The sequence below is a fragment of the Peromyscus eremicus genome, chromosome 7 (assembly GCF_949786415.1).
Source record: "Peromyscus eremicus chromosome 7, PerEre_H2_v1, whole genome shotgun sequence".
NCBI classification, from domain to species: Eukaryota; Metazoa; Chordata; class Mammalia; order Rodentia; family Cricetidae; genus Peromyscus; species Peromyscus eremicus.
The window spans coordinates 39,107,084-39,131,246 of NC_081422.1; the positions used below are offsets into that span (position 1 = coordinate 39,107,084).

Below are 24,163 nucleotides of genomic sequence, written 5' to 3' on the forward strand. Positions count from 1 at the left end.
TGAAATTAAACTTGACTTTAAAAATCATAGGGATAACAACTCTGAAATACAACTGGATTAATAAGATTTCTTGTCTACTTAACTACATGACAGACTTCTTATCCCAGTCCCCTTCCTCAGAAAACCTCACATGAAAACCAAGCTGGAGATAAGGGTTCTTCCCTGATGCAGTTTAGGGGGAAAGGGAAAGGCCAGAACTTTCTTTGGCAAGCATCCAGCCACAGCCATTTTTGTATTATTACTCTGCTTCATGGACTACTTCACTCTTGCCATGGAGGGCCAGCTGTTCAGAACGAGAGCCCTGCTCTCCAGCCACCTGAGAGTGTGGAGGTCATCTACTGTAATTTTCTGCTTCCCATTACTGGTGCCTACAGTAATCCAACCTGCCCACCCAGTGCAATGCTTGTGAGACTGGCTGATCCAGCCTCCATTAAAAAGGCAATGTCAAATGCAGCTGAGAAACAATTACTACACGATGACATAAAAAAGGTTGAGAGAAGGAAACAGGAACAGATAGGCAGGTGAGATGGAAGGAAACGGGGTATATTGGAGTAAGTCCTCTGGACATATCAATATAATCACTTGTCTCTCAAAATGCTACCACTCTAATGGAGAAGATGGGGTCTCCTCGGTGGTTCAGGTCTAATAGGGAATGGCACAGACTCACTAGCCTCATTTCTGCTGGAAAGGAGACTGATGAAGAGCATCTGGGAAGAGGAGGAGGAGGAGGAGGAGGAGGAGGAGGAGGAGGAGGAGGAGGAGGAGGAGGAGGTGGACATGAGGAATCTAAGTGGACTGCAACACCATGAGTGACTACGCAGTAACTAATTGCCCCACATGTGGTGAACTGGAAGCTGGGTAGCTCTGGCAGCAGACATGATTACATGTGGAAATGGATGTAGCCATCTTATTAGGCATTCTGAAAAGGTGTGTCCATCTGCAAGCTGCTTCTCAGCTACCTTTCATATTGACAGGAGTGGGATTCACAGTACTGCTTGTAACTGGAAAGTCAGGTCTTACAAGGGAACAACTTGGCAAAGAAATGGAACAACGGATGGACGCAGGAGAGGAAATAAGACAACCTTGTATTGCAACTTCTAGACTCTACATCCCATAAGCAGTTCACTGGTATTGTCTAAAGTCAAGAATGGGTTAGATAAACTTGTTCTAGGAGTGCCGAACATAATACCTACAAAGAGATGATCCCAGTGCATGACTGAGTGTACTGAAAAATAAACTGAAAGGGGCATGAAAGATTCAAATCTATGGAGAAAACTTTTTAAAACAAAGTATGAAATAGAACTATATTTAGGGATTAAAATAAAGGGGAAACTTATATGAAGGCAGAAGAGGTTTTGTTTACGAGACATTCCCTGGAGAGCTTGCTTTCCTACTGGCCAGTAAAACCTGCCAAAGAAATCAGCAGCCTTTCCCTTTATGTTAGTGTCGTTTCTTTGTCAAAGAATGTCTCTGTGACACCAGAACGCTGGGGGGAGTTGAGGGTCCTTGCGCGCAGAGGATGTACACTGTATCAGAAAAAAGGGGGTCTCCAATGGCTTGTAAATTTGGAAAAACTCTTCAGCCACTTTTGGCTTCTTCGTTATTAATCTGAAATCCTTCCTTTTCAGCTTTCTTCCCTTCTTGGTATTACAGGATTTCGTATTTGTCCACTAAGAAAGTGGTCTCTGTGGAAAACCTGACGGGGCTGTTTCCATCTACCTGGGTCACTTTGGTAACCTAGAAAAAGAAAAAGAATGTGATAAGAAAGGACGGTGAGTCCACAAGATGTTGACTATGTTTCCATTAGAAAATACATCGACTTCTCTAAACACAGCACTGAGAGCAACTTAGAAATACTAAAAAGCACTCACTCACACTTGCAGCTTGTGGCATTACCTAACCTGCTCTCCAGAGAAAAACCACTGCTGTAGTACCACAGACCAGCTGCCACAGGTCAAGTTCAGAACGAGTGGTGAGGCCCAGGTCTGCCACACAAAACCCAGGGAAGCCAGACATTCTATAAGGATGATCAGTTAACATTCTGATCCCAAATGCAGTGTGCCATCTCTCCTGCATTACCTATTAAATCCATTTCTGTCTCTTGTGTCCAAAGCCCCACTACACTGCAAGATTTTTCTCTTCTTTTTTTAAACTTCATGTATGTCTTTATGTGTCTGGTACCAGCAAAAGCCAAAAGTGGGCATTGGATAGGCTGGGACTAGAGTCACAGATAGTTGTGATCCATCATGTGGTACTGGGAATTGAACCTGGGTCTTCTGGAAAAGAGCACCCAATGCTCTTGACCACTGAGCCATCTCTCCAGCCCCAGAACTAGTGTTTTCTTCTTTCTTCTTTTTTTTTTTTCTTTTTCTTTTTCAAGACAGGCTTTCTCTGTGAAGCGCTAGCTGTCCTAGAACTCACTGTGTAGACTAGGCTGGCCTCAAACATAGAACTCAAGAGATCCACCTGCCTCTGCCTCCTGAGTGCTAGGATTAAAGGCATGTGCAACCTAGCTTAAGACTAGTCTTTTCAGGGCTGGGAAAATGGCTCATGATGGTTAAGAGCACTGGCTACTCTTCCAGAGGTCCTGAGTTCAATTCCCAGAAACCATGTGATGGCTTAGAACCATCTGTAATACAGATGCCCTTTTCTATCATGCAGACGTACAGAATAGAAAGAGCACTCATATACATAAATAATTTTTTTGTTTGTTTCTCAAGACAAGGTTACTCTGTATAGCCTGGAACTCACTCTGTAAACCAGGCTGGCTTTGAACTCAGAGAGCTCTGCTTGCCTCTGTCTCCCTAGTGCTGGGATTAAAGACGAGTACCACCATGTCCAGCTCCGAATTATTTTTATGTGTGTTTATTTATGTGCTTGGTGCCTGCAGAGGTCAGAAGAAGGGGCACTGGATCCAATGGAACTGGAGTTACAGACCATTATAAACAACCATATTGGTGCTGGGAACCAACCCAGGTCCTCTGCAAGAACAGAAAGTGCTCTTTAAATGCTGAGCTATATCTTTCTAGCCCCTACAAAAAGAAAATTTATATTTAAAAAAAAAAAAAAAAGTCAGGAGTGGTGGTACACGCCTATAATCCCAGCACTTAGAAAGCTGAAGGGACACCTGGTCTACACAGCAAGTTCTAGGCCAATCAGGGTTACATGGTCAGACCCTGTTGTAAAAGGGGGAAAAGAAAAAGAAAAAAAAAATGTGATGAGCAAGTCAGAAATGGAATCTGCAGAACACATCAGCTTTGATTTTTGCCTTGACATGAAACTCTGTTCCCTATCAGACACTTGTTCCGTCTTCCCCACACCTGCCCCTGTTAGAGCAGAGTACCTGTATGTTGCAGTAATTTTTTTTGGAGATGAAGGAAACTTGAACAGGGAAGAAGTCATTGGGCTGCCCAGGAATGCTGAACTCCAGGCTGCCACTCTTATTTTTGGCATCAATCACTGGCAGACACCACTCCAAAGTATTTCGCCGACTGTCATGTCGATATTCCCCATCAATCTCACCAATCACTGGTGCACCAACACCCGATCTGTCATGAGAAACATCTGGTCATTGTAGTTATCTAGAGCTTAGAGAACAACAAGGAAAGGAAAACCAACCTCAAATTTGATCACAGCTGGGCAGTGGTGGAGCACAGCTTTAATCCTAGCACTTGGGAGACGAGGCAGGTGGATCTCTGTGAGTTAGAGGCCAGCCTGGTCTACAGATTGAGCTGCAGGACAGCCAGGGCTACACGGAGCAACCCTGTCTCAAAAAACAAAAAAGCTGGTGATGGAGAGATGGCTCAGAGGTTAAGAGCACTTGCTGCTCTTCCAGAGGTCCTGAGTTCAGTTCCTAGCAACCACATGGTGGCTCACAACCATCTAAATGAGATCTGGTGCCCTCTTCTGGTGAGCAGACATACATGTGGGCAGATAGCTGTATACATAATAAAAAAGAAAAAAGAAAAAAAAAAAAAAAAGCTGGGAGGTGGTGGCACAGGTCTTTAATCCCAGCACTCAGGAAGCAGAGGCAAATGGATGGATCTTTATGAATTCAAGGCCAGCCTGGTCTACAGACAGAGCTAGTTCTAGGACAGCCAGGGCTACACAGAGAAATTTTGTCTGGGGGGGGGAGGGGTGGGAGTATGTATCTCAAATTCTGCCTCGATTTTTCTAAAAATTATGCTGCTTAGTAACTTCAAGGATCAAAGCCCTAACTCCTTGGCTAAGGCTATCACTTAACTTCCTTTGTATAAAAAGATATCAGAATGATAGGCATTTAAGACACAGCTTTGGGGGCTAATTAGGCCTGGGAGCTAGCAGAGAACTGAGACTGCAAATGTCCAAAAATGTTTTCATTGTAAAAATCACTTATGGTTTGCTAGCCTGTTAAGGACTTTTGAACAATGTGCATCTTTAAATAAATAACAATGAAAAATAAAGCAGGTTGATAGTAGGGGAGACTTTGCATACCAATAATAGAGGTGTAATTGGATCTTTGAGAAGACTTGTTTTCAAAAGTGTTCAGAATGTTTCATACTTTACTGAAGCCAGTGCTAGTAAGTTTATCTGATTTATGATCTAGTGAATTATTTGGTAAATGAAAAGTGAAAGCATGCCAACAAAGTCTGGCCAAAATAGAAATAGACTGGAAAAGGAGGCACACAGTTGTTTTCGGTCACAGAAGAATCGGGGCTAGTTAGGATGTACTTTGCACTCCCACAAATGGGTGACAGGCAGTGTCACCTACTCCTACACGTTCTAAATTTACCCTCTTTTAACTCACCAGGGACACTCAGTGCTCACATTAGGGGCAGGGTAAGGAAAACAAAGCCTACTTTAACTCTTTCCCATCAACTTTATAGTGCTCATTCCTTCTCTGCTCCAATTCCAATTCTGACTTCTAATATGATCAGCTCTAGATACTGGGGTAAAACGTCTCCAAAGATCTCTTCTCCAGGCTACTGCAAAACTGAACAAAGACACAGGAAACCACCATAGCCACAATTACAGAGCAGCCAGAGGCCTAAAAACCGTGGCACCCTAAAATAGTCTAGTAAAATAAATCTCAACAGAGTTCACCTATCAGCAATGCCCAAGTCCTACCACTCTCCAAGGTAGCCATTTATTGTTCTGGAGGAACAACTGACTTGTGAAGTTGGTCACCCTATTATTTACTTCTTACAAAACAGGGTCTTTTTGTATAGCCTTGAAATTGTAACTCTCCTGTCTCTAACTCTCAAGGACTGAAACTACAGGTGTGTTGGTTAATCCTATTAATGGGGACACTGGTAATATAGCATATTTTTTTAAAATGGAAATAAGAATGACTAAAATTAGATTTGACCAAGATAAATCCCCCAGTAATCAAAGGAAACAAAACTAGAAATTAAGTATCATTTTGTTGCAATAAAAACTGAGGAATATAACAATAGAGATACTGATTCACAATTAAATCCTCTATTTCCTTGTAGCAGTGGTTGAGAGGTAGAGGAGAAAAGCTGAGGTGCACTGTTGAAGTAATGTCAGTGCACACTCTACTGGAAACGTATAAGGAAGCAAACTTAAGGCATAGAATACTTCCAGAGGACCCTAGAGAATATGCCATTGAAATATACATCACTGGAACTAAAACTTTGAGCTGTATGTGTGACAGGAATCCTGTTTGCAACAGGGTCTCATTCTGTAGCCTAGGTTGACTTGAAACGCAAACTGGAGAGGATCCTCCTGTTTTGGTCTCCCTAGTGCTGGGATTAGTGTTTAAGCCACAACAACTAGCTTGACATGCATGTCTATCTTGCTGTGCTGACAGTTTCCTAGGTATATACATGTCAAAACTAACTGAACTGCTAACATCACCCTGGCAGGGTTTCTCTGTGTGTAGCCCTGGCTGTCCTAGAATTCGCTCTGTAGACCAGGCTGGCCCTAACTCAGAGATCCACCTGCCTCTGTATCCCGAGTGCTGGGATTAAAGGTGTGTGCCACCACTGCCTGGCTTGCACTACATATTTTATGTCAATCATAACTTAAAGCTTCTATAAAACTTAATGAAACTGATGTAGACATTGTATCCAAAATATACTCTCCTCTTAAGAAGAAAGGAAAACTCAGTCACTGTCTGAAATGTCAAAAGAAGTCTGAGTGGAAAGCAGCTCATCCTCCTGAATGACTACAGAAATAAGCAGAACCTAACTCAGGAAAACAGCTCCAGCACTACAAAAGGATTGTTTTGGTTTCAAAGTAAATTCCACCCCTTTGAAAATGTACAGCTTGCTGGGGTGTGATGGCACTAAGAGGCAGAGGAAGACACATCTCTGAGTGTAGGCCAGCCAAGACTACATAGTGCCTTTGTCTAAAAAACCTAACCTAACTAAAACCAAACAAATGAGTCAGAATACACAGCTCAATGCACAAGACCTGCAAGTCGTCTTGTAAGGCTTACAATGTAAGTCACAGGACATTTCCATCAGCTGGCAAAGGTCCTTTTTGCTCTTTTCTCACCACACACTTTCCTCTCTACCTCCTGATTTCTGATCAAAGAGCATTACCCTCTTCTACAAAGTCCTATGTGTCTGCCTTCTTTTACACTAGTTACTGGTTCCCACCCTCTTCTCTCCCTCACACACAGCCCTCCAACCTTGACCCTCCTGTCTCCATCTTCCAATGCTAGAATTAAAGGCCTGTGCCGCCACTACACCAGGTTCCACAACTGGTGTGGCAGCTTTTTTTTGTTTTTATTTTTGTTTTAAGACAGGGTTTCTCTGTGTAGCCCTGACTATCCTGCAACTCGCTCTGTAGCCCAGGCTGGCTGGAACTCACAGAGATCTTCCTGCCTCTGCCTCCCAAGTGCTGGAATTAAAGGTGTGCACCACCACATCAAACACAACTGTTTTTTTAATAGAATCAAGTATCAGCCATGTCCATTAGCTGTAAACCTAGCCACTCATGAGACTAAGGCAGGTGAATCACAAATTCAAGGCCAGCCTGGATATTCAGTGAAAGCCTATCTCAAAACAGGTAAAAAGGACTGGGAATGTAGCTCAGTGGTAGAGCTCTTGCTATGCTTAAGCCCCTAGGTTTAATCTGTGTTACCACAGCTGGGAAGAAAATAAGCAAACAGTTCAGAATGGATATTCAGTCAAGTACTGCCTCTATAATTCATCTCCAAACCCCAGAAACCAGCTCTATAAACCCACGAAGGGAAGAGGATTATTAGGAGAAGTTCACTTACGGCAGTGGGATGGTGATGACCACATCATTGAGCTCTAAATTATCTTCCTGTAGTTCATACTCTATGTTGACATCACAACCATTTCCACTTTCAGAGGGCCAGCAGTTAACTGAGAAGAAAAACAAGGCCATAACCCCTCAGTTTTAGAAAAAGAGTAGAACTGCTTCTTGGCCTTGGAGCTAAGAGTAAGAGGTCGGAAGAGTGGAAAAATGTTAAGTCGGCAAATACAAGCTGACCGATAACTGCAGGTCTGTAGCACCCTAATGTAAACTACACACTGATGGTTCAAAACCAGCTGTAATTCCAGCTCCAAGTGATCTCATGACCTCTTCCGGCCTTCACAGGCACCTATTCATCGGTGCATACGTTCACGCAGACACACACATACACATAAATAAAACCTTTAAAAAATTAAAATGATTAAACTATCCCAAATGCAGCAGCCATCCCATTCTGAAGACAGTCACTTTGCCAGAAAGAACTTGCCATGTCAATGAAGAGCAGAGCATACCCGTCAGAGGCACCTACTTGTCAAGGGAATAAAAGATTCCTCTGTTGTCTGCAGTCTCCACTTTAGTACCCCTACGTCACTGTTGACTGGAAATGACTTCTCTGGGTTTTTCAAGCCAATCAGAGACTCTGCAGTGAAAAGCTTTTTATCCACATTTGGATGGGTCTGGGAAAGAGAAGAGAAAGAAATCTGAAGTTCAGAATGACAAGTGAATGGGGCCAGCAAGATGGCTTAGCAGGTACTTGCTAAGCTCAATGACCTGAGTTCAGTCCCTGGAACCCACACAGGAGGAGGAGAAAACCAACACTCTTGAAAGTTATCCTTTGACCTCTACACACATGACACATGTATGCCCACAGACACATATATACAAGCATACAGACAGAGTAAATAAATAAATGGACTAAAAATAAATTAAAGAAATAGGAGGTTGAAATGCAGCCCAGTTGGCAAAGTACTTGGCTACCATGCATGGGGCTCTGGGTTCAACTGCCTGTAACCCTAGCACTCTGGAGTTGGAGGTAGGAAGATTAGGAGATTAGAAATTCATGGTCATACTCTGTCACATAGACCCCTCTGGGCTTACATCCTTATATAAATAGGATTCGTAATAAGTTACAATTCTTTTTAATTTTGTGGAAAGATGTGCCTTCTATAAAGACTTAAGATTTTAGACCAGAGCTACACAATAATACCCCATCTCAAAAAACAAAAACAAAACAACTGAAGGCCAAGGCTATATAGTTGAGTATAATGCTAGCCCGAGCAAGAATCTGTGTTCCATTCCCAAGTACTGTAAAACAAACAAAGACTGTGCTAGGCAGACAAAGTCTAAATACTCAATATAAAAAGCCTCTACACACCTGTAGCTGCACCCCTTTCTTATCTTCATTTTCTACATGAAGACGAATCCGGCCAAATTTGTCATCTGAGATCCTAAGCATGATCATGCCATGCAACTCCATATTCTGTAACCCTCCATCTCTCCCACAGGTTAGTGTGATCTTTTCTTCAATCTTCATATGCACACTATAAAGCAAAAGTTTTGTCAGAAATGTAGAAAGTAGGCTAGAGATGTAATTAAGTTGGTAGTGTTTACCTAGCATGCACCAAGAACTGGGTTTGATCCCCAGCTCCATATAATACCAACTGTGATGTTACTGCTTTGGTGCACTTGGGAGGTAGGATTGGGAGAATGGTTCAGGCCACCCTTGGCTCATGAGCTCAAGACCAATCTGAACAATAATAGACTTGGTGTTTTTTTTTCTTTTTTTAAAGGGGGGGGCTGGCGAGATGGTTCAGCTGTTAAGAACACATACTACCCAAGTTTGGTTTCCAGCACTCCAGCTCCAGGAGATCCAATGCCCTCTTCTGGGTCCTTTTTTTACCAGCACTGTGTGCACATACCATCACCCTCCCCAAATACAAATTTATACACAACTTTAAAAGATTAAAAATAAATTTTAGAAAGAAAACAAACCAGAACTCAATGTTACTCTGGAGTGTAATAGTAATTAGCCTCAATGAAAGCTTTATACTCCTTTGGGGCCAACAAGATGGCCCAGTGGGTAAAAGCACAGAGCTTAGAGACCTGAGTTCAATTTTGGAACCTACAGTGGGAAGAGAACCAACTTCAAAAAGCTGTCCCCAGCCGGGCGGTGGTGGCGCACGCCTTTAATCCCAGCACTCGGGAGGCAGAGCCAGGCGGATCTCTGTGAGTTCAAGGCCAGCCTGGGCTACCAAGTGAGTTCCAGGAAAGGCGCAAAGCTACACAGAGAAACCCTGTCTCGAAAAAAAACAAAAAAACAAAACAAAACAAAAAAAAAAAAAAAAAAAAAAAAAAAGCTGTCCCCAACTTTCCATACCTATACTGTGCATTAGTGTGCTCACAGTTACACATACACAAACCATTTTTAAAAAGCAGATTTATTTATTCATTAGGTGTTTTGCCTGTATGTATGTATGTATGTATGTATGTATGTATGTGCACTACCACATGCATGTTTGATGCTCAAGGTGGTCAGAAGAGGGCAACAGATCCCCTGGAACTGGAATTAGGGATGGTTGTGAAACCAACAATGTGGTACTGGGAATTCAACCAAAGTAATCTGCTAGAGCAAAAAGTGCTCTTAACTTCTGAGCCATCTCTTCAGCCCCACAAACAATTTTTCTTTAAAAAAGCTTTATACTTTTGATGTAGCAAGTCCTTGTGGTGGTCACAGATTAACACTCTGCTGGCCATGGTGTTTACAGAGACTCTCAGTCCTTTCCAGAATTTACTGTAAAGATAAATTCTCATGCATGAAACAACACAGTATTATCCACTAAAGAATAGTTATAGTAGCAAAAGTTTAGACGTCCACCTACATGGGGGAGGAGGAGGTATGTACACAAATGAGTATTATATAGCTGTGAGAAAAAATAAAGGAAAAAACCTTCATCATGAAATCATGTTCAAATAGACAGGGTGAAACAAGCCTCCAATCTGAGCACTAGGGAAGCTGAAGCAGGAGGAGTCTCACAAATCTGAACATGGGCTACTACAGTGAGTTGCCACATGTTTCAAAACAAAAGGAAGAAAAGAGACAGTAATGTTCAAAATTAAAAAATAAAATTTAAGACGGGTGGTGGTGGCACATGCCTTTAATCCTAGCACTTGGGAGGCAGAGGCAGGCAGGTCTCTCAGTTTGAGGACAGCTAAGGCTGTTACTCAGAGAAACCCTGTCTGAAAAAAAAACCAAAACCAAACAAATAAAATGTACAGAAATCCATTACTCTATAAGCAAATTAAAAAAATATAATAAAGCCAGGTGTAGCAGTATATCCTTTTAATCCCAGCACTTGGGAGGTGTAGGTGGATCTTTGTGAGTTTGAGGCCAGCCTGGTTACATAGCAAGCTCCTGACCCTGTCTCAAAAACAAACAAAAAACTTAATTTTTTGAAAAGGAACTTGAACACTGGTACTTTGTAAAGGTGGATGATACTTTCTCTAGAACACATGGGTTATTAAATAAAAATCCCCCCCCCCAAAAAAAGCCGGGCAGTGGTGGCACACACCTTTAATCCCAGCACTGGGGAGGCAGAGGCAGGCGGATCTCTGTGAGTTCGAGGCCAGCCTGGTCTCCAAAGTGAGTTCCAGGAAAGGCGCAAAGCTACACAGAGAAACCCTGTCTCGAAAAACCAAAACAAACAAACAAACAAACAAACAAACAAACAAATAAATAAATAAATAAATAAATAAAACCTCCATGCCAGGCATGGGACACAAGGCCTACAAAACAACACAGGCTATTACCATTGCTCTTGTTTCCTCAACTAGATAAGACGACTGTTGAAAACACAACTCACTTCAGTTACAGGACATAGAGAACTTGGGAAAACTGAGCTGAAAACTTACTTCCTGCTAGCTAGCTTTCAGTGCTGGAAGGTACTAGGCAGACCACTGGGGAGAAAAGATAAATGGCCTTATCCAGTACTGGACCCTGAACACTGTAATACTGATCTGCCAGGCAAGTTATGCCCAATGGTATGACCGTGGCATGTAGGTTATGGGGGTAACCAACTGCTTTCTGGTTTGATCTGAGGCCTACACTTTACAAGAAGGAATTCATGCCTGACACTGTAAACCTGGTCAAAGTCCATGGCTTGGTAGGTCACAGGCCCTAGTGGAAAACCTACTATTGTTGTTTTGCTAAATGGATATATTATCATACTGCTTCCTAAAGATTGATGTTTATACACAGATTGTGTTGCTCCTATCTTGGCCAAAGAAGCTTCTTTCTTGGGTCCATCAACAACACAAACTCCTAACTCTTCAAAGTGCTGAAAGTAACTGCTGAGTGCTAAATGGGACATCTTTATTAATACCTTCCTTCCCAGGCTCAGGGAACATCACAGAAGAAGGGGTGCAACAGTGTTAAGAGCCAAAGGATGGGGAAGAGTGCCATGAAATGCTGTCATCTGGACATGATATGGCTAGTGTACTCATAAACTCACAGCAGCTATAGTTATGTGGACAAGATCAAGCCAACAAGATTAGTAAACATTTTAGCAGCAGTAACAGGATTCAGGGACTTACAAAAGGAAAAATTATAAATAAAAAGGAGAGGTCATGAATGTGGAAGGAGGGCATATTAAAGAGTGTCCAAGGGAAGTACGAGTGAGAACTTAGGGGTGGGTATGATCCAGATACTGCGTATACATGTATTAAATTGTCAAAGAATATAAGCTATTCTAAAACATAATAAAATTTAAACAAAAAAAGATACGCTTTACCAATATTTACCTATTGTTAACTAATATATCCCATTTGGTTCATCATCTGTATGCTCATACTCTCTCTTTAAATATTATATACATACAAACACAAGGATGTTCCTCCATGAACTACTAAGAAGGTGGTTATGAACACTGTGGTAGTTTGAATGTAATTGGCCCCCATAATCTCACAGGGAGTGGAACTATTAGGAGATGTGTTTCAGTTGATTTCCTGCTGCCTGCAAGATATAGGACTCTTAGTTATTACTACAGCACCATGTCTGCCTGCATGCCATCATGATGATCATGAACTGAACCTCTGAAACTGTAAGCAAGCCACTCCAATTAAGTGTTTTACTTTGAAAGAGTTGCTGTGGTCATGATGTCTCTTCACAGCAATAGAAACCCTAAGACAAACACCTTTCACCTCTAAACACTTTATTCTTACTGTATAAGAACAAGAACTTTCTTGTCCTGGGTATAGTTTGGTATCAAAGTGCTTGCCTAGCATGCATAAGAATACTCCCGGGGCTGGAGAGATGGCTCAGAGGTTAAGAGCACTGACTGCTCTTCCAGAGGTCCTGAGTTCAATTCCCAGCAACCACATGGTGGCTCACAGCCACCTAATGAGATCTGGCTCCCTCTTCTGGTCATACATGCTGTATACATAATAAATAAATAAATCTTTAAAAAAAAAAAAAAAAAAAAAAAAAGAATACTCCCTTATATAACCATATTAATGCCATCATTAACTTCATAAATTTATACTGAATTAATACTTCTATTTAGCCTACCAACAGTATGTCAGTTGTCTTGTTACCACAAGATACAATACAGGATCATATCCAGGGTAAAGCACTGCATTTAGATGTCACTTAGTGACAAGTAAGTAAATTCATATAAGTAAACTCTTGGGTTTTCTTCTTTCATACCTCCAGGAATTGAACCCAGTACCTTGAAATAGGCAAGAACTATTGAACAGCATCCTAGCCTGCAAATAAATAAGTTACTCATTAACTATAATTTCGCAGGGAAAATGCAACTGGAAAATCTCTAGTTGTGGTGACTTGAATGAGAACAACCTCCATTACATGCATATATTTGAATGTTTAGGCCACAGTGGTTCTCAACCTGTGGGTTGCAACCCCTTTGGCAAACCTCTATCTCCAAAAATATTTAATTTACGATTCCTAACAGTAGCAAAATTACAGTATGAAGTAGCAATGAAAGTAATTTTTATGGTTGGGGGTTACCACAACATGAGGAATTGTATTAAAGGGTTGCAGCATCAGGAAAGTTGAGAATCACTGGGTTAGGAAGAATTAGGAGATATGGCCTTTGTTGGAGGAGGTGTGTCACTGGGGGCTGGCTTTGAGGTTTCAGAAGCACAGCAGGCCTAGTCTCTTTCTCTCTGTCCGATGCCTGAGGATCAGAAGATAAGCTCTCAGCTACTGCTCCAGCACCATGCCTGCCTGCCTGCCTGCAATGATGCTCCCAACCATGATGATCATGAACTAACCTTCCAAAACTGTAGGCAAGCTCCTAATTAAATGCTTTATTTTATATGTTGCCTTAGTAATTTGGGGGGGGGGGTGTTCAAGACAGGGTCTCTCTGTGTAGCCTTGGCTGTCCTCAAGCTCACAGAGATCTGCCTGCTCCTGCCCCTAGAATGCTGGAATCAAAGGTGTGTGCCACCACTGCCAGGCTTTTTTACTCTATATACTTCAGACTATCCCCTCAGAAAGATACAAAAAAAAAAAAAAAAGGAAAGAAAAGAAAAAAAAAAAACCTAGCAGAGTAATGATGGCACATGCCTTTGATCCCAGTGCTTGGGAGGCAGGGGCAGGCAGATCTGAGTTCAAGGCCAGCTTGATCTACAAATCGAGTTCCAGAACAGCCAGGATTGTCACAGAGAAACCCTGTCCCAGAACCCCACCCCCCAAAACAAAACAAAAACTGATATTGGTTGCCTCCACCATACGAAATTTACATGGTTGGGAAGACTTTTTATACAAACATTGAATATTTTACTATAGAAATACATAACAAAAAATAATCCTACTGCTATGGGCAATTAGTAGGTACAATCTATATATAGTCTATGATAGAAATATGTGTCTATATACATGTGTGCCTAGTGCCTGGTACACCATGCATATACCTGGTGCCTACAGAAGCCAGGAGAGGGCATTGGGTTCCCTCAGAACTAGAGTTACAGATGGTTGTGATCCACCATATGGGTGCTGGAAACTGAACTTGGGTCCTCTGGAAAAACAGCCAGTCAGTGCTCTTTACCACTGAGCCATCTTCCCAGCTCTTGAATTATTTTTAAGCTAAGTGAACCACAGTGGCTATAAAGAATATTTTGGGCTCTTACTTGTTTTTTTTTTGTCTCAGCCTCTTAGATCTTTCCAGAAACAAAGGCTCTAGACTCTACGAGTCTGAATCTTTGGATAATGTAAGGCTCCACTTTACCTTCACAAGAGTCTGCTCTGTGCTTGAAGTAATATTATCACTTAGAAGAGTCTTAAGCTAGCGGTGGGAAAAAGTCTTAAATTCTCTTTTCTATGTGATGGTTGCTTAAAAGTGTGAAGCCTCTAGTGGTTAAAAACATATTCTGCTTTCTCAGAAGACCTAAGTTCAGCTCCTAGCATCCATGTGGAATGGGCTCATAACAGCTTTTAACTCCAGTTCAAGAGGAATCCATTGCCCTCTTTTGGCTTCTGTGGGTACTTGCATTCACACATGCACAGGCCGATACTCACATAACTTAAGCATTCTTTTTGTTTTGTTTTTTTGAGACAGGGTTTCTCTGTGTAGTCCTGGCTGTCCTGGATCTCACTCTGTAGACCAGGCTGGCCTCGAACTCACAGATATCCACCTGCCTCTGCCTCCCAGAGTGCTGGGATTAAAGAAAGGCATGCGCCACCACCACCTGGCTTCGGCCACATAGTTTAAAAATAAATAAATAAATAAATAAATCTTAAAAGAAAAAAAGCATGAAGTCTCAGCTTTTCTCAAAACAACCAAAATAGCACAAGTACCTCAGTGAGTGAAGAGATTTATCTAGCTGTAACTGTTCAGTTCTAACGGAACACAAAAGAGTAAATAGTCCCCTTTACATACAGCTAATAGAGGTGTCCTTCCCGACTCATCTTTCAGCTGACCTCAAAGCTATCAGTAACAGTAGGTCTGGTTAAGGACAAGGAATTTGGGTCTTGATTATATGAACTTGATTAACCTAGCACTTAGAAAACGTCAACAACTGTTTCAGTCCTGAGATAAAAGACAAATCAAATTATACTGGATTCAAATACTTAAATGACAGCATGTTAATTTCCTTTAAAGACCTTTACAAACTTTAAAGGCTGATTTTCCTTTATAGTTTTAATTAGGAAAAAAAAAACAGGACAAAATATGGGGCTAATGTAGATTTATCCCTGTAATTGAAGTTTTTTTTTCTTTTGAGCTAGGTTCTCATATAGCTGAGGCTGGCCTTGAACTTCAGATCTTCCAACTTCCACCTCCCAAATTCTGGGATTACAGGCACGTACCACTGTGCCATGCTTAAGAGACAACCTACACAGTAAGCATAAAGTTACCTTTCCTAAATTAGCCAATAAAAGGCAACTTCTAAACTTCAAAGGAAATAAATGGCTGTGAGTTTTCATGTTTGAAGTGGGGAAAATATACCTTAAGTTAGTATCTGGAATATGCTCTAAATAAAAAAAAAAAAATCAATAAAAGTTAAAAGGCACAAAAATATGCAACTAGGAAGTATGCAGCCCAGCCAGTGGCAAACAGTGCACTCAGCATATGTAAAGAACACATACTGCTCTTCTAGAAGAGAGTCCCAGCACCCACATCAGGTTAGCTCACAACCACTTGTTGTGGTATTTTAAAAGTGGCGAGAAGTTGTCAAACCATATAACAGGGCCCATGTGGGAGGTTTACTGAGGGGAGGGGAGTGAAGGGGCAGAGACCAGTCCCTGAGGACAAGAGAGAAGGAAGAGAAAGAGATGAGAGGTGGGCAAGGGCCCGTCTTTTATAAGGAAATGTAATGAATATGCACAGGGGGTGCTCTTAGTGGCTGCAGCTGAGGGTGTATCTTGTTAGGACCTTAAAGGCAGGCCAGTACAGGTGCCTAAATGCTAACACCTATAACTCCAGCTCCAGGGCGATCTAACACTTCTAGCCTCTTCGGACACTTGTACCGTACAAACCCACACACAGACATACACATAATTAAAAATAATAAAAACAGCCAGATATGGTAGCACATATCTTTTTTTTTTGGTTTTTCGAGACAGGGTTTCTCTGTGTAGCTTTGCGCCTTTCCTGGAACTCACTTGGTAGTCCAGGCTGGCCTCGAACTCACAGAGATCCGCCTGCCTCTGCCTCCCGAGTGCTGGGATTAAAGGCGTGCGCCACCACCACCCGGCCTGGTAGCACATATCTTTAATTCCAGCACTTGGGAGGCAGAAGCAGGAGGTTCTGTTGTGAATTAGAGGCCAGCCTGGTCTACACAGTTGAGTTCCAGGCCAGCTAGGGCTACATAGTGGAACTCTGTCTTGAAGAAAAACAATAACAACAACAAAAACAATAATAAATTTTTAAAAGGACAATTTTTTTCCCCTTGAGACAAGGTTTCTCTGTGTTACAGTTCTGGCTCTCCTGGAACTCAGAGATCTGCCTGCCTCTGCCTCCCAAATGCTGGGATTAAGGCATGCACCGCCACTGCCACCACCACCCAGCTAAAGAGACAATTTATAAAAATTATACTGTTTGTTTTTGAAGAAGTCAGTCATTATTACCTTTCCATATTAATGGGTGGAGCATGCACTTTGGTTGCTTCCGAGGCACGTTTCCCCATATTAGAAGACATAATAGTTTCACCTTCAGATTTCAGTTTGTCCACAAAGTTATCTACTTCCTTTCCTTTGGCTCCAAGTTTCAAAGCCTTGCTGGGGCCTGAAGGTCTAAGAGAAGAGTACAAAACAAGTACATACATGATAAAAACACAACAAAGCCCCAAACATTAGTTAATAGCCTTCTACCACAAAGATTCCTCTGAAGGAATGTGAAGACCGGAGGAGGAAAGCCTGTTCCCTAGTGCTGGTGGACAATCAGAACACCAATGGTGTAATATAAACGTGCACAAATGGACAGCCATTATTAATATGTAAGCATCAAATACCCAATACCAAAGGTATAATTTTAAAATCATAAATGATCTGATGAAATTAGCATCTTCCAATCAGATAAATATGACTATGCACAAGAAAATTTTGCATGTAATTTCAGGTAGCCCAGAGATTCTTCTTAAACATTTAAGACTGAAAAACCATATTCTGGTGCTAGAGAGATGGCTCAAAGGTCAAGAGCACTTGCTCTTAAAGAGGCCCCAGGTTTGTTTCCCAGCATACACATGGTAGCTCACAATCATCTCTAACTCCAGTACTGATGTACTCTCCTGACCTGTGTGGGCACCAGGCAGCCATATGGTGCACATACATACTACATGCAGGCATACAGATTAAAAAAAAAAAATCTATTTTATTTTTTAAATTGATATTCTAAGAGCACCTACTGCTCTTGCACAGGACATGGACTCCATTCCCAGTACACATAAGGCTTCTCATACCTGTCTATAACTCTAATTCAAGATGATTTGACACCCTCTTTTGGACTCTCAAATTATCAGGCAAGAATATAATGAACATACATATATTCGGGCAAAGAAGTCATACACACAAAATAGTCTTTAAAAAGAAAACTCCAGGCTGGATGGTGATGGCGCACGCCTTTAATCCCAGTACTTGGGAGGCAGGTGGATCTCTGTGAGTTCCAGGCCAGCCTGGTCTACGAAGTGAGCTCCAAGACAGCCAGGACTGTTACACAGAGAAACTCTTGTCTCAAAAAAGCAAAAGAAAAAAAGAAAAAAAATCCATATTCTACAAACCATTAAAACCCCCTCTGTCCCCAAATAAGACAAATGTCATAAGAAATGAGAAAATCATGGCATAATTTGTAGAACTTTCTTTTAAATAAAATGAAAAATAACAGATGTCTCTTTTATGCCTATCTTTTATGTCTCCAAATTTAGTATCACAGCTTACTTCATTAAGTCTCTCATTATTTACAGCCAACTTAGAAACCAAGTATCACTCCCACGAAACACACACATGCAGAGCCTTCCTCTGCATCCTAGGGTTACTGGTAATACACTAGACTATACCTGGCTGGTGCAGGTGCCACTTTTGGTTTATCGGTTTCAATGATCGTCTCTGTGATCATGGCTGCTGTGCTGCCTCCAGACACTGCAGAACTACCAAATCCCCCAAATCCTGGTGCTTTTTTGCCCTGTCTCTCTGCATCTCTTCGGGCCTGTTGTAATTCCTTTGCTTTACGCCGCATCTCAGCCTTAGCTTCACGTTCTTGAGTCTATGGAACAAGACATACTTGTTTGTAGTTTTCAGTACAGCCTACATTAGCAAGCCAAACCAGGAAGATCAGATTAGTGAAGGCTAAGAGAAAGACACTCAAACTGGCAGTCTCAGAAGGCCTCACTTACCTCTCTGACTGCTCTGAACACTTTCTCCTCATGAGAATCCATTTCTGTGAAGGTTCTGATCTGTGCCAAGTTAACATTCTCCCTATATCCCAGGGCAACAATTTCATCAAAAGCAAAAATCAAATCAAAACAGTGCTCAGATATTTCATTTTCTTCTAAGGCGCGGCAATATTCAGGAATCTAATCACGGACAGTAACAGAAAATAAAGATTATTAATTTCATATCAGCTATGTTTCCAAGTCTTATCTTTTAAACATACATATCAAAAACAAAGCACTTGGGAGGTGGAGGAAGGAGGATCAAGAGTTCAAGGTCATCTTCAGCTACATAGAAAGTTAAGACCTGCCCAGACTACATGAAATCTGTCTCAAAACAAACAAACAAACAAACAAACAAACAAACAAACAAAAAAACCCTCAACTAACAGGATCAAAACAATAGGATTGGCAATGGCTAAGCAGTTAAGAGCACTGGCTGCTCTTCCAGAAGACCTGTGTTCAATCCCCAGCATCCACATGGCAGCTCACAACTGCTTGTAACTCCAGGGGATTTGACACTCTCACACAAGATATACATGGAGGCAAAACACCAATGTACATAAAATAAAAAATAAATCATTTAAAAAACAAACAGAAACCTCAATCCTTTCTTAGCTTCTAGTCTTTTTTTTAAATTAAGACTTTAGGGCCTACAGAGATGGTTCAGTGGTTAAGAGTACCAGCTGCTCTTGCAAGAACCCAGGTTCCATTCCAAGCATCCAGGTGGCAGATCTCTTGACTCTAGTTCCAGGGAACCTTATGCCCTCTTCCAACCCCCCTGGGCACCAAGTGCATACATATACATACAAAGCAAAACACCACACACACAAAATTTAAAAAAAAATTAAACTAGACGTTGGCATAAAGTCTTAGGGTGCCTGTGTTTTTCTGTATCAATAGTCTTAATCTAAAAACATTTCCAAATCTGGGCATGGTGGCGCATACCTTTAATCCCAGCACACAGGAGGCATGCAGATTTTTTTTTTTTTTTTTTTTTTTTTTGGTTTTTCGAGACAGGGTTTCTCTGTGTAGCTTTGCACCTTTCCTGGAACTCACTTGGTAGTCCAGGCTGGCCTCGAACTCACAGAGATCCACCTGGCTCTGCCTCCCGAGTGCTGGGATTAAAGGCGTGCGCCACCACCGCCCGGCTTGGCATGCAGATTTTTATGAGCTCTAACCTGGTCTACCACAGAGAGCTCCAGGCCAGCCAGAGGTACATAGTGAGACCCTGTCTACACACCTAAAGACAGACAGACACACATACACACGAGGGTGGAGGTCCAAGCAAGTTTCTGAAACACAGACATATTAAATTAGTTAAGAACTGGGGAATATGAAGGACTGGAGAGATGGCCCAGCAGTTAAAGAGCACTGGCTGCTCTTTTAGAGGACCAAGGTTCAATTCCCAGCACCCACATGGCAGCTCACAACTGTCTGTAACTCTAATTACAGGGGATCTGACACCCTCACACCAATGCACATAAAATAAAACCAATTTAAAAAAAAAAAGAGCTGGGATATGAAAGAAGGATTGTGCATTCTCTTCTGGAATACTCATAGCCTAGGAAGATACCCAACAAGTGGTGCAAATGAATAAAGAGCTGCATGGGATGGGGTGTAGCTCAATGACAAGAGTGCTCGCCTAGAATGCACAAGGCTCCAGCACTGCAAAAGAAAAGGAAGGAAGGAGCAAGCAATTTTTTTTTTTTTTTTTTTAAGAAAAGGAATTGCGCGGGGCGTTGGTGGCGCACGCCTTTAATCCCAGCACTCGGGAGGCAGAGGCAGGCGGATCTCTGTGAGTTCGAGGCCAGCCTGGGCTACCAAGTGAGTTCCAGGAAAGGCGCAAAGCTACACAGAGAAACCCTGTCTCGAAAAAAAAACAAAAAACAAAAAAAACCAAAAAAAAAAAAAAAAAGAAAAGGAATTGCATTGGTAAGTTATTGAGATGTGGGTAGGGGTACAGAGTTCACAAATGTTACAATCAGCTATTTTAGAGTCAAAACTACTTTCAATGTAAAACAACACAAAGTGGAATCCAGGATTACAGGCCTCTTACCACTCTTGAGAAGAGCCTTAAAGTCTCCAAATCTTCTAAAATATTGCTGTTTTTGGTAGTGATCAACACCATGTACAGTTTCTCCATAGGTTGGTAGACATATCTTACACTCTCTGTTTCAACAAAAGTATGTTGTTTTCCAGTGTTCATGAGTTTTGGAAAAGCTGCTAATAAACCCTCAATCCGAGTGCGGGTCATCTCCACAAACTGTCGAGACACAATAGCCTTTCCCGCTTTCGTGCAGACCGCCGCTGCCAACAGCACCTGCCAAGAACACACGCGTTAGTAAGTACTTTACTTCTTCTGTACCTTTGCTTTCTCAGCACTTCAGGAGAGCTTCCATACTCTAGCCCATTCAGTGACATGCTTTCAAACTATACTCATTGTTTCTTTAATTACAGCATGAGATTTATAAGACAAAGTTAAAGTAGAAGAAAATGAAGCAATTATTCCATAATACATCTAAAATTTAAAAAAAAAATTTTTTTTTTTTTTTTGGATTTTTCGAGACAGGGTTTCTCTGTGTAACATTCCTGGCTGTCTTGGATCTCACTTTGTAGACCAGGCCTGCCTCTGCCACCCAAGCACTGTGATTAAAGGTGTATGCTGCCACCACCCAGCTTAAAAAAAAAATTTAGTTAAAAAAAAAAAAACTAGCTTTGGCCTAGAATGTGCAAAAAGCAGGTTATATCACCCGCACTACACACAAACACACATGGAGCACTTTCTCCAAAGTCTATACTCATTATTTATATTGACTGACTGATCATGTGCATGTGTGGGTGTGCACATGTCACAGCACGCACCTGTGTGGAGGCCAGAAGACACCTTGAGGGAGTCAGTTCTCTCCCTCTACTATGGGTTCCAGGGATCAAACTCAGGAGCCAGCATGGCGGCAAGTATCTTCACCAGCTGAGCCCTCTCATCAGCCCTTTATAGTCACACTCTTGAGTCAGTTATCACTCAGAGCTGGGCTGCACTCTGCTTTGGCACAACCATACACAACAGATCAAAACTTTCTTAAAAAGTGTAGCGCTCTCCGTATCAAAGCAGAAGTCCAGTGAGGCAGACGAAAGGGTTATAAGAGCACCGCCTGAGTATGGTGGCACACACCTAATTCCTACTCAGCACGGGTACTCAGCTTAGGCTAGATACCTGTCTCAGCCAAAGGAAACACAGGGGTACATGAGAAGCCCCTGAGCTTCCTTTTCATTTTTACTTGGAATATGAAACCAATTTATTAAGTCTGAGTTGATCTGTCCTTTGATTAGCTTTCCCATCAGGTTCACCTTCTAGACATGCAAACAAGCTGTGAAGTAAAAATCTACATAACCAGGTGTTTCACCTAAGTTTTGACACTGAGCAATGATTAAGACACAACAACCCTTCTGATGTCTCCATTTATTTCACAAAACAAATGCAGAAGGAAGAGCGGACCCTCAAATGCCAATAAGAAGAGTAGGAAAGCTAAGCCATGTTCTAATGGCCTCTTTGGGATACGGATCCAAGAGTTCACACAAGCAACAACAAAAGGGAAGACTCACTGTTAGGATATAATCTTTTAAACAAGAAACCCTGGTTAAACTTCTCAACTTTAAGGAAACCTGTCCATTACAGATAAACAATTTGAAAAATAAATGTCAGTCAATTTAAACAAATATCTTCACAGTGGCAACGCTTCCATCTCTTAGTACTGAAAACTAAACTCAGGGCCTCTAGCATAATAGGCAAGCATGTTATATATCCCCAGCATTTTGTCTATTTTAAAGTTTTCATCTTATTTTATTACAGGGTCTTTCTAAATTTTCTGGCTGCTTTCAAACTTATGCTATTTCTTTAAAGCAGTTGGGATTACGGGTGTGCATCCATTTAGTTTCAATGTATTAATAGTAGTTTTGTAATCAGTATATAAGGCTACAGTATCCAGAGAGAATACATGATCCAATCCCAGCACCTAGAGGCAGGAGAATTAGAAGCACAAGGTCATCCTGTTCTACACAGAGTTCAAGGCCAGTGTAGGCTACCAAAGACCATGGGGGGAGGGGGAGATGAGAACAAAAGTAAAAGAAAAGTTGGCTAGTTAAGGTATCTGGAAGAGAATTACCATCATGCTTATTTTTAAGCAGAATAAAACAATTCATATTGAGCCAGGTGTGGTGGTGCATACTTTTAGTTCCAGCACTCAGAGACAGAGGCATGTAGATAGGGCTCTCTGAGATCAAGACCTGAGATCAAGACCAGTCTGGTCTATATATCAGGTTGCAGGACAGCTGGGGTTACATAGAGACCCTGTTTCAAACAAAACAAAATAACCCCCTCCAAATCCCAAAAGACAATTTGTTGTGATATTTTGACTGCATTCTGACTATAAAGTTTGCTTTGAGTCAGAGGGCAGAGCTAGCCAATAGCGAACCAAAATTAACTATAGAGGTTTTAGAGGACTGAGGACAGAGAGGAGACAGGAAGTAGTAAGGTGGGGCTGAGAGAGAATCTTAGCCCGTTCTGATGGAGGAACAGAAGAGATAGGAGGTCACTGGCAGCTTCTCCGCAGCTACTCTGATCATTCAGGTTCTTACCCCAATATCTGACTCCCAGTTTTTTATTGATAAAGAATAATTAGATAAATGCATCATCAATTCGTATTGTAAAGTATTTCATCTATATCCAGCACAAATAAGATCCCGCCACCAAACAAATCTCTATTTTTACTGATTTACTTTAAGTGAACACTGCATTTTTCTCATGTGAAATCTCAAGAGCTGATACTGTCATCTGCTCCACTTCTCAAGTAAGAACTAAAGTTTAGAGAAAGCTAGATTTAAGGGATTAATACAGTTCTCCTGCATCTCTGATTCTATTAACTCTATACTGAATTTACCTTATCAGCTTGGTGGTACCCAAGGCTAAGTAAGTGTTTTACCACTCATCTCCAGTCTGTTGTTTTGTTGTTCTGCTTTGTTGTGTTTAGAGAAGGTCTCCTTATATAGCTGTGACTGGTCTGTAACTTTCCATCCTCCTGCCTCTGCTTCCTGAAAGCTGAGATAACCTGTACGTGCCACAATGTCATGATTTATTTTATACCTATTAATATTACACTAGATTTATTTTATACCTATTATTATTACACTAGTTATCTCAGTGGTTAAGAGCATTAGCTACTCTTCTAGAGGACCCATGTTCAATTCCCAGGACCCACATGGTAGTTCACAGCTCACTATAACTCCATTTCTAAGGTATCTGATAACTCTCTTCTGGCCTTACCTTCTGGCCTTCACAGTGACCAGCCATGTACATGGTGCAGACATACAGGCAGCTAAAACACCCATACACATAGAATAATTTTAAAAGAGAGAGACCCTATCCCAAAACAAACAAAAAATCAGTAGGGGCCAGGGCACTGGTGGCACAGGCCTTTAATCCCAGCACTTGGGAGGAGGACCAGGCAGATCTCTGTGAACTCCAGGACAGGAACCAAAACTACATGGAGAAACTCTG

At 41.6% G+C, this 24,163-nt stretch overlaps 1 protein-coding gene across 1 annotated transcript in view; it reads right to left on the reverse strand.

Annotated features, from left to right (window-relative positions):
* Nucleotides 1-506: 506 nt before the first annotated feature.
* Nucleotides 507-24,163, reverse strand: part of Arcn1 (archain 1) — a 28,730-nt gene continuing 5,073 nt past the window's right edge. The window contains exons 2-10 of the mRNA XM_059267731.1: nucleotides 20,669-20,932; nucleotides 18,574-18,753; nucleotides 18,238-18,443; nucleotides 16,814-16,978; nucleotides 8,606-8,771; nucleotides 7,760-7,907; nucleotides 7,232-7,340; nucleotides 3,344-3,548; nucleotides 507-1,737 (exon numbers count right to left, since the gene is read on the reverse strand). Of these exons, the coding sequence (XP_059123714.1) occupies nucleotides 1,648-1,737; nucleotides 3,344-3,548; nucleotides 7,232-7,340; nucleotides 7,760-7,907; nucleotides 8,606-8,771; nucleotides 16,814-16,978; nucleotides 18,238-18,443; nucleotides 18,574-18,753; nucleotides 20,669-20,932 (1,533 nt within the window). The 3' untranslated portion in view covers nucleotides 507-1,647. The remainder of the gene's footprint in view (nucleotides 1,738-3,343; nucleotides 3,549-7,231; nucleotides 7,341-7,759; nucleotides 7,908-8,605; nucleotides 8,772-16,813; nucleotides 16,979-18,237; nucleotides 18,444-18,573; nucleotides 18,754-20,668; nucleotides 20,933-24,163) is intronic.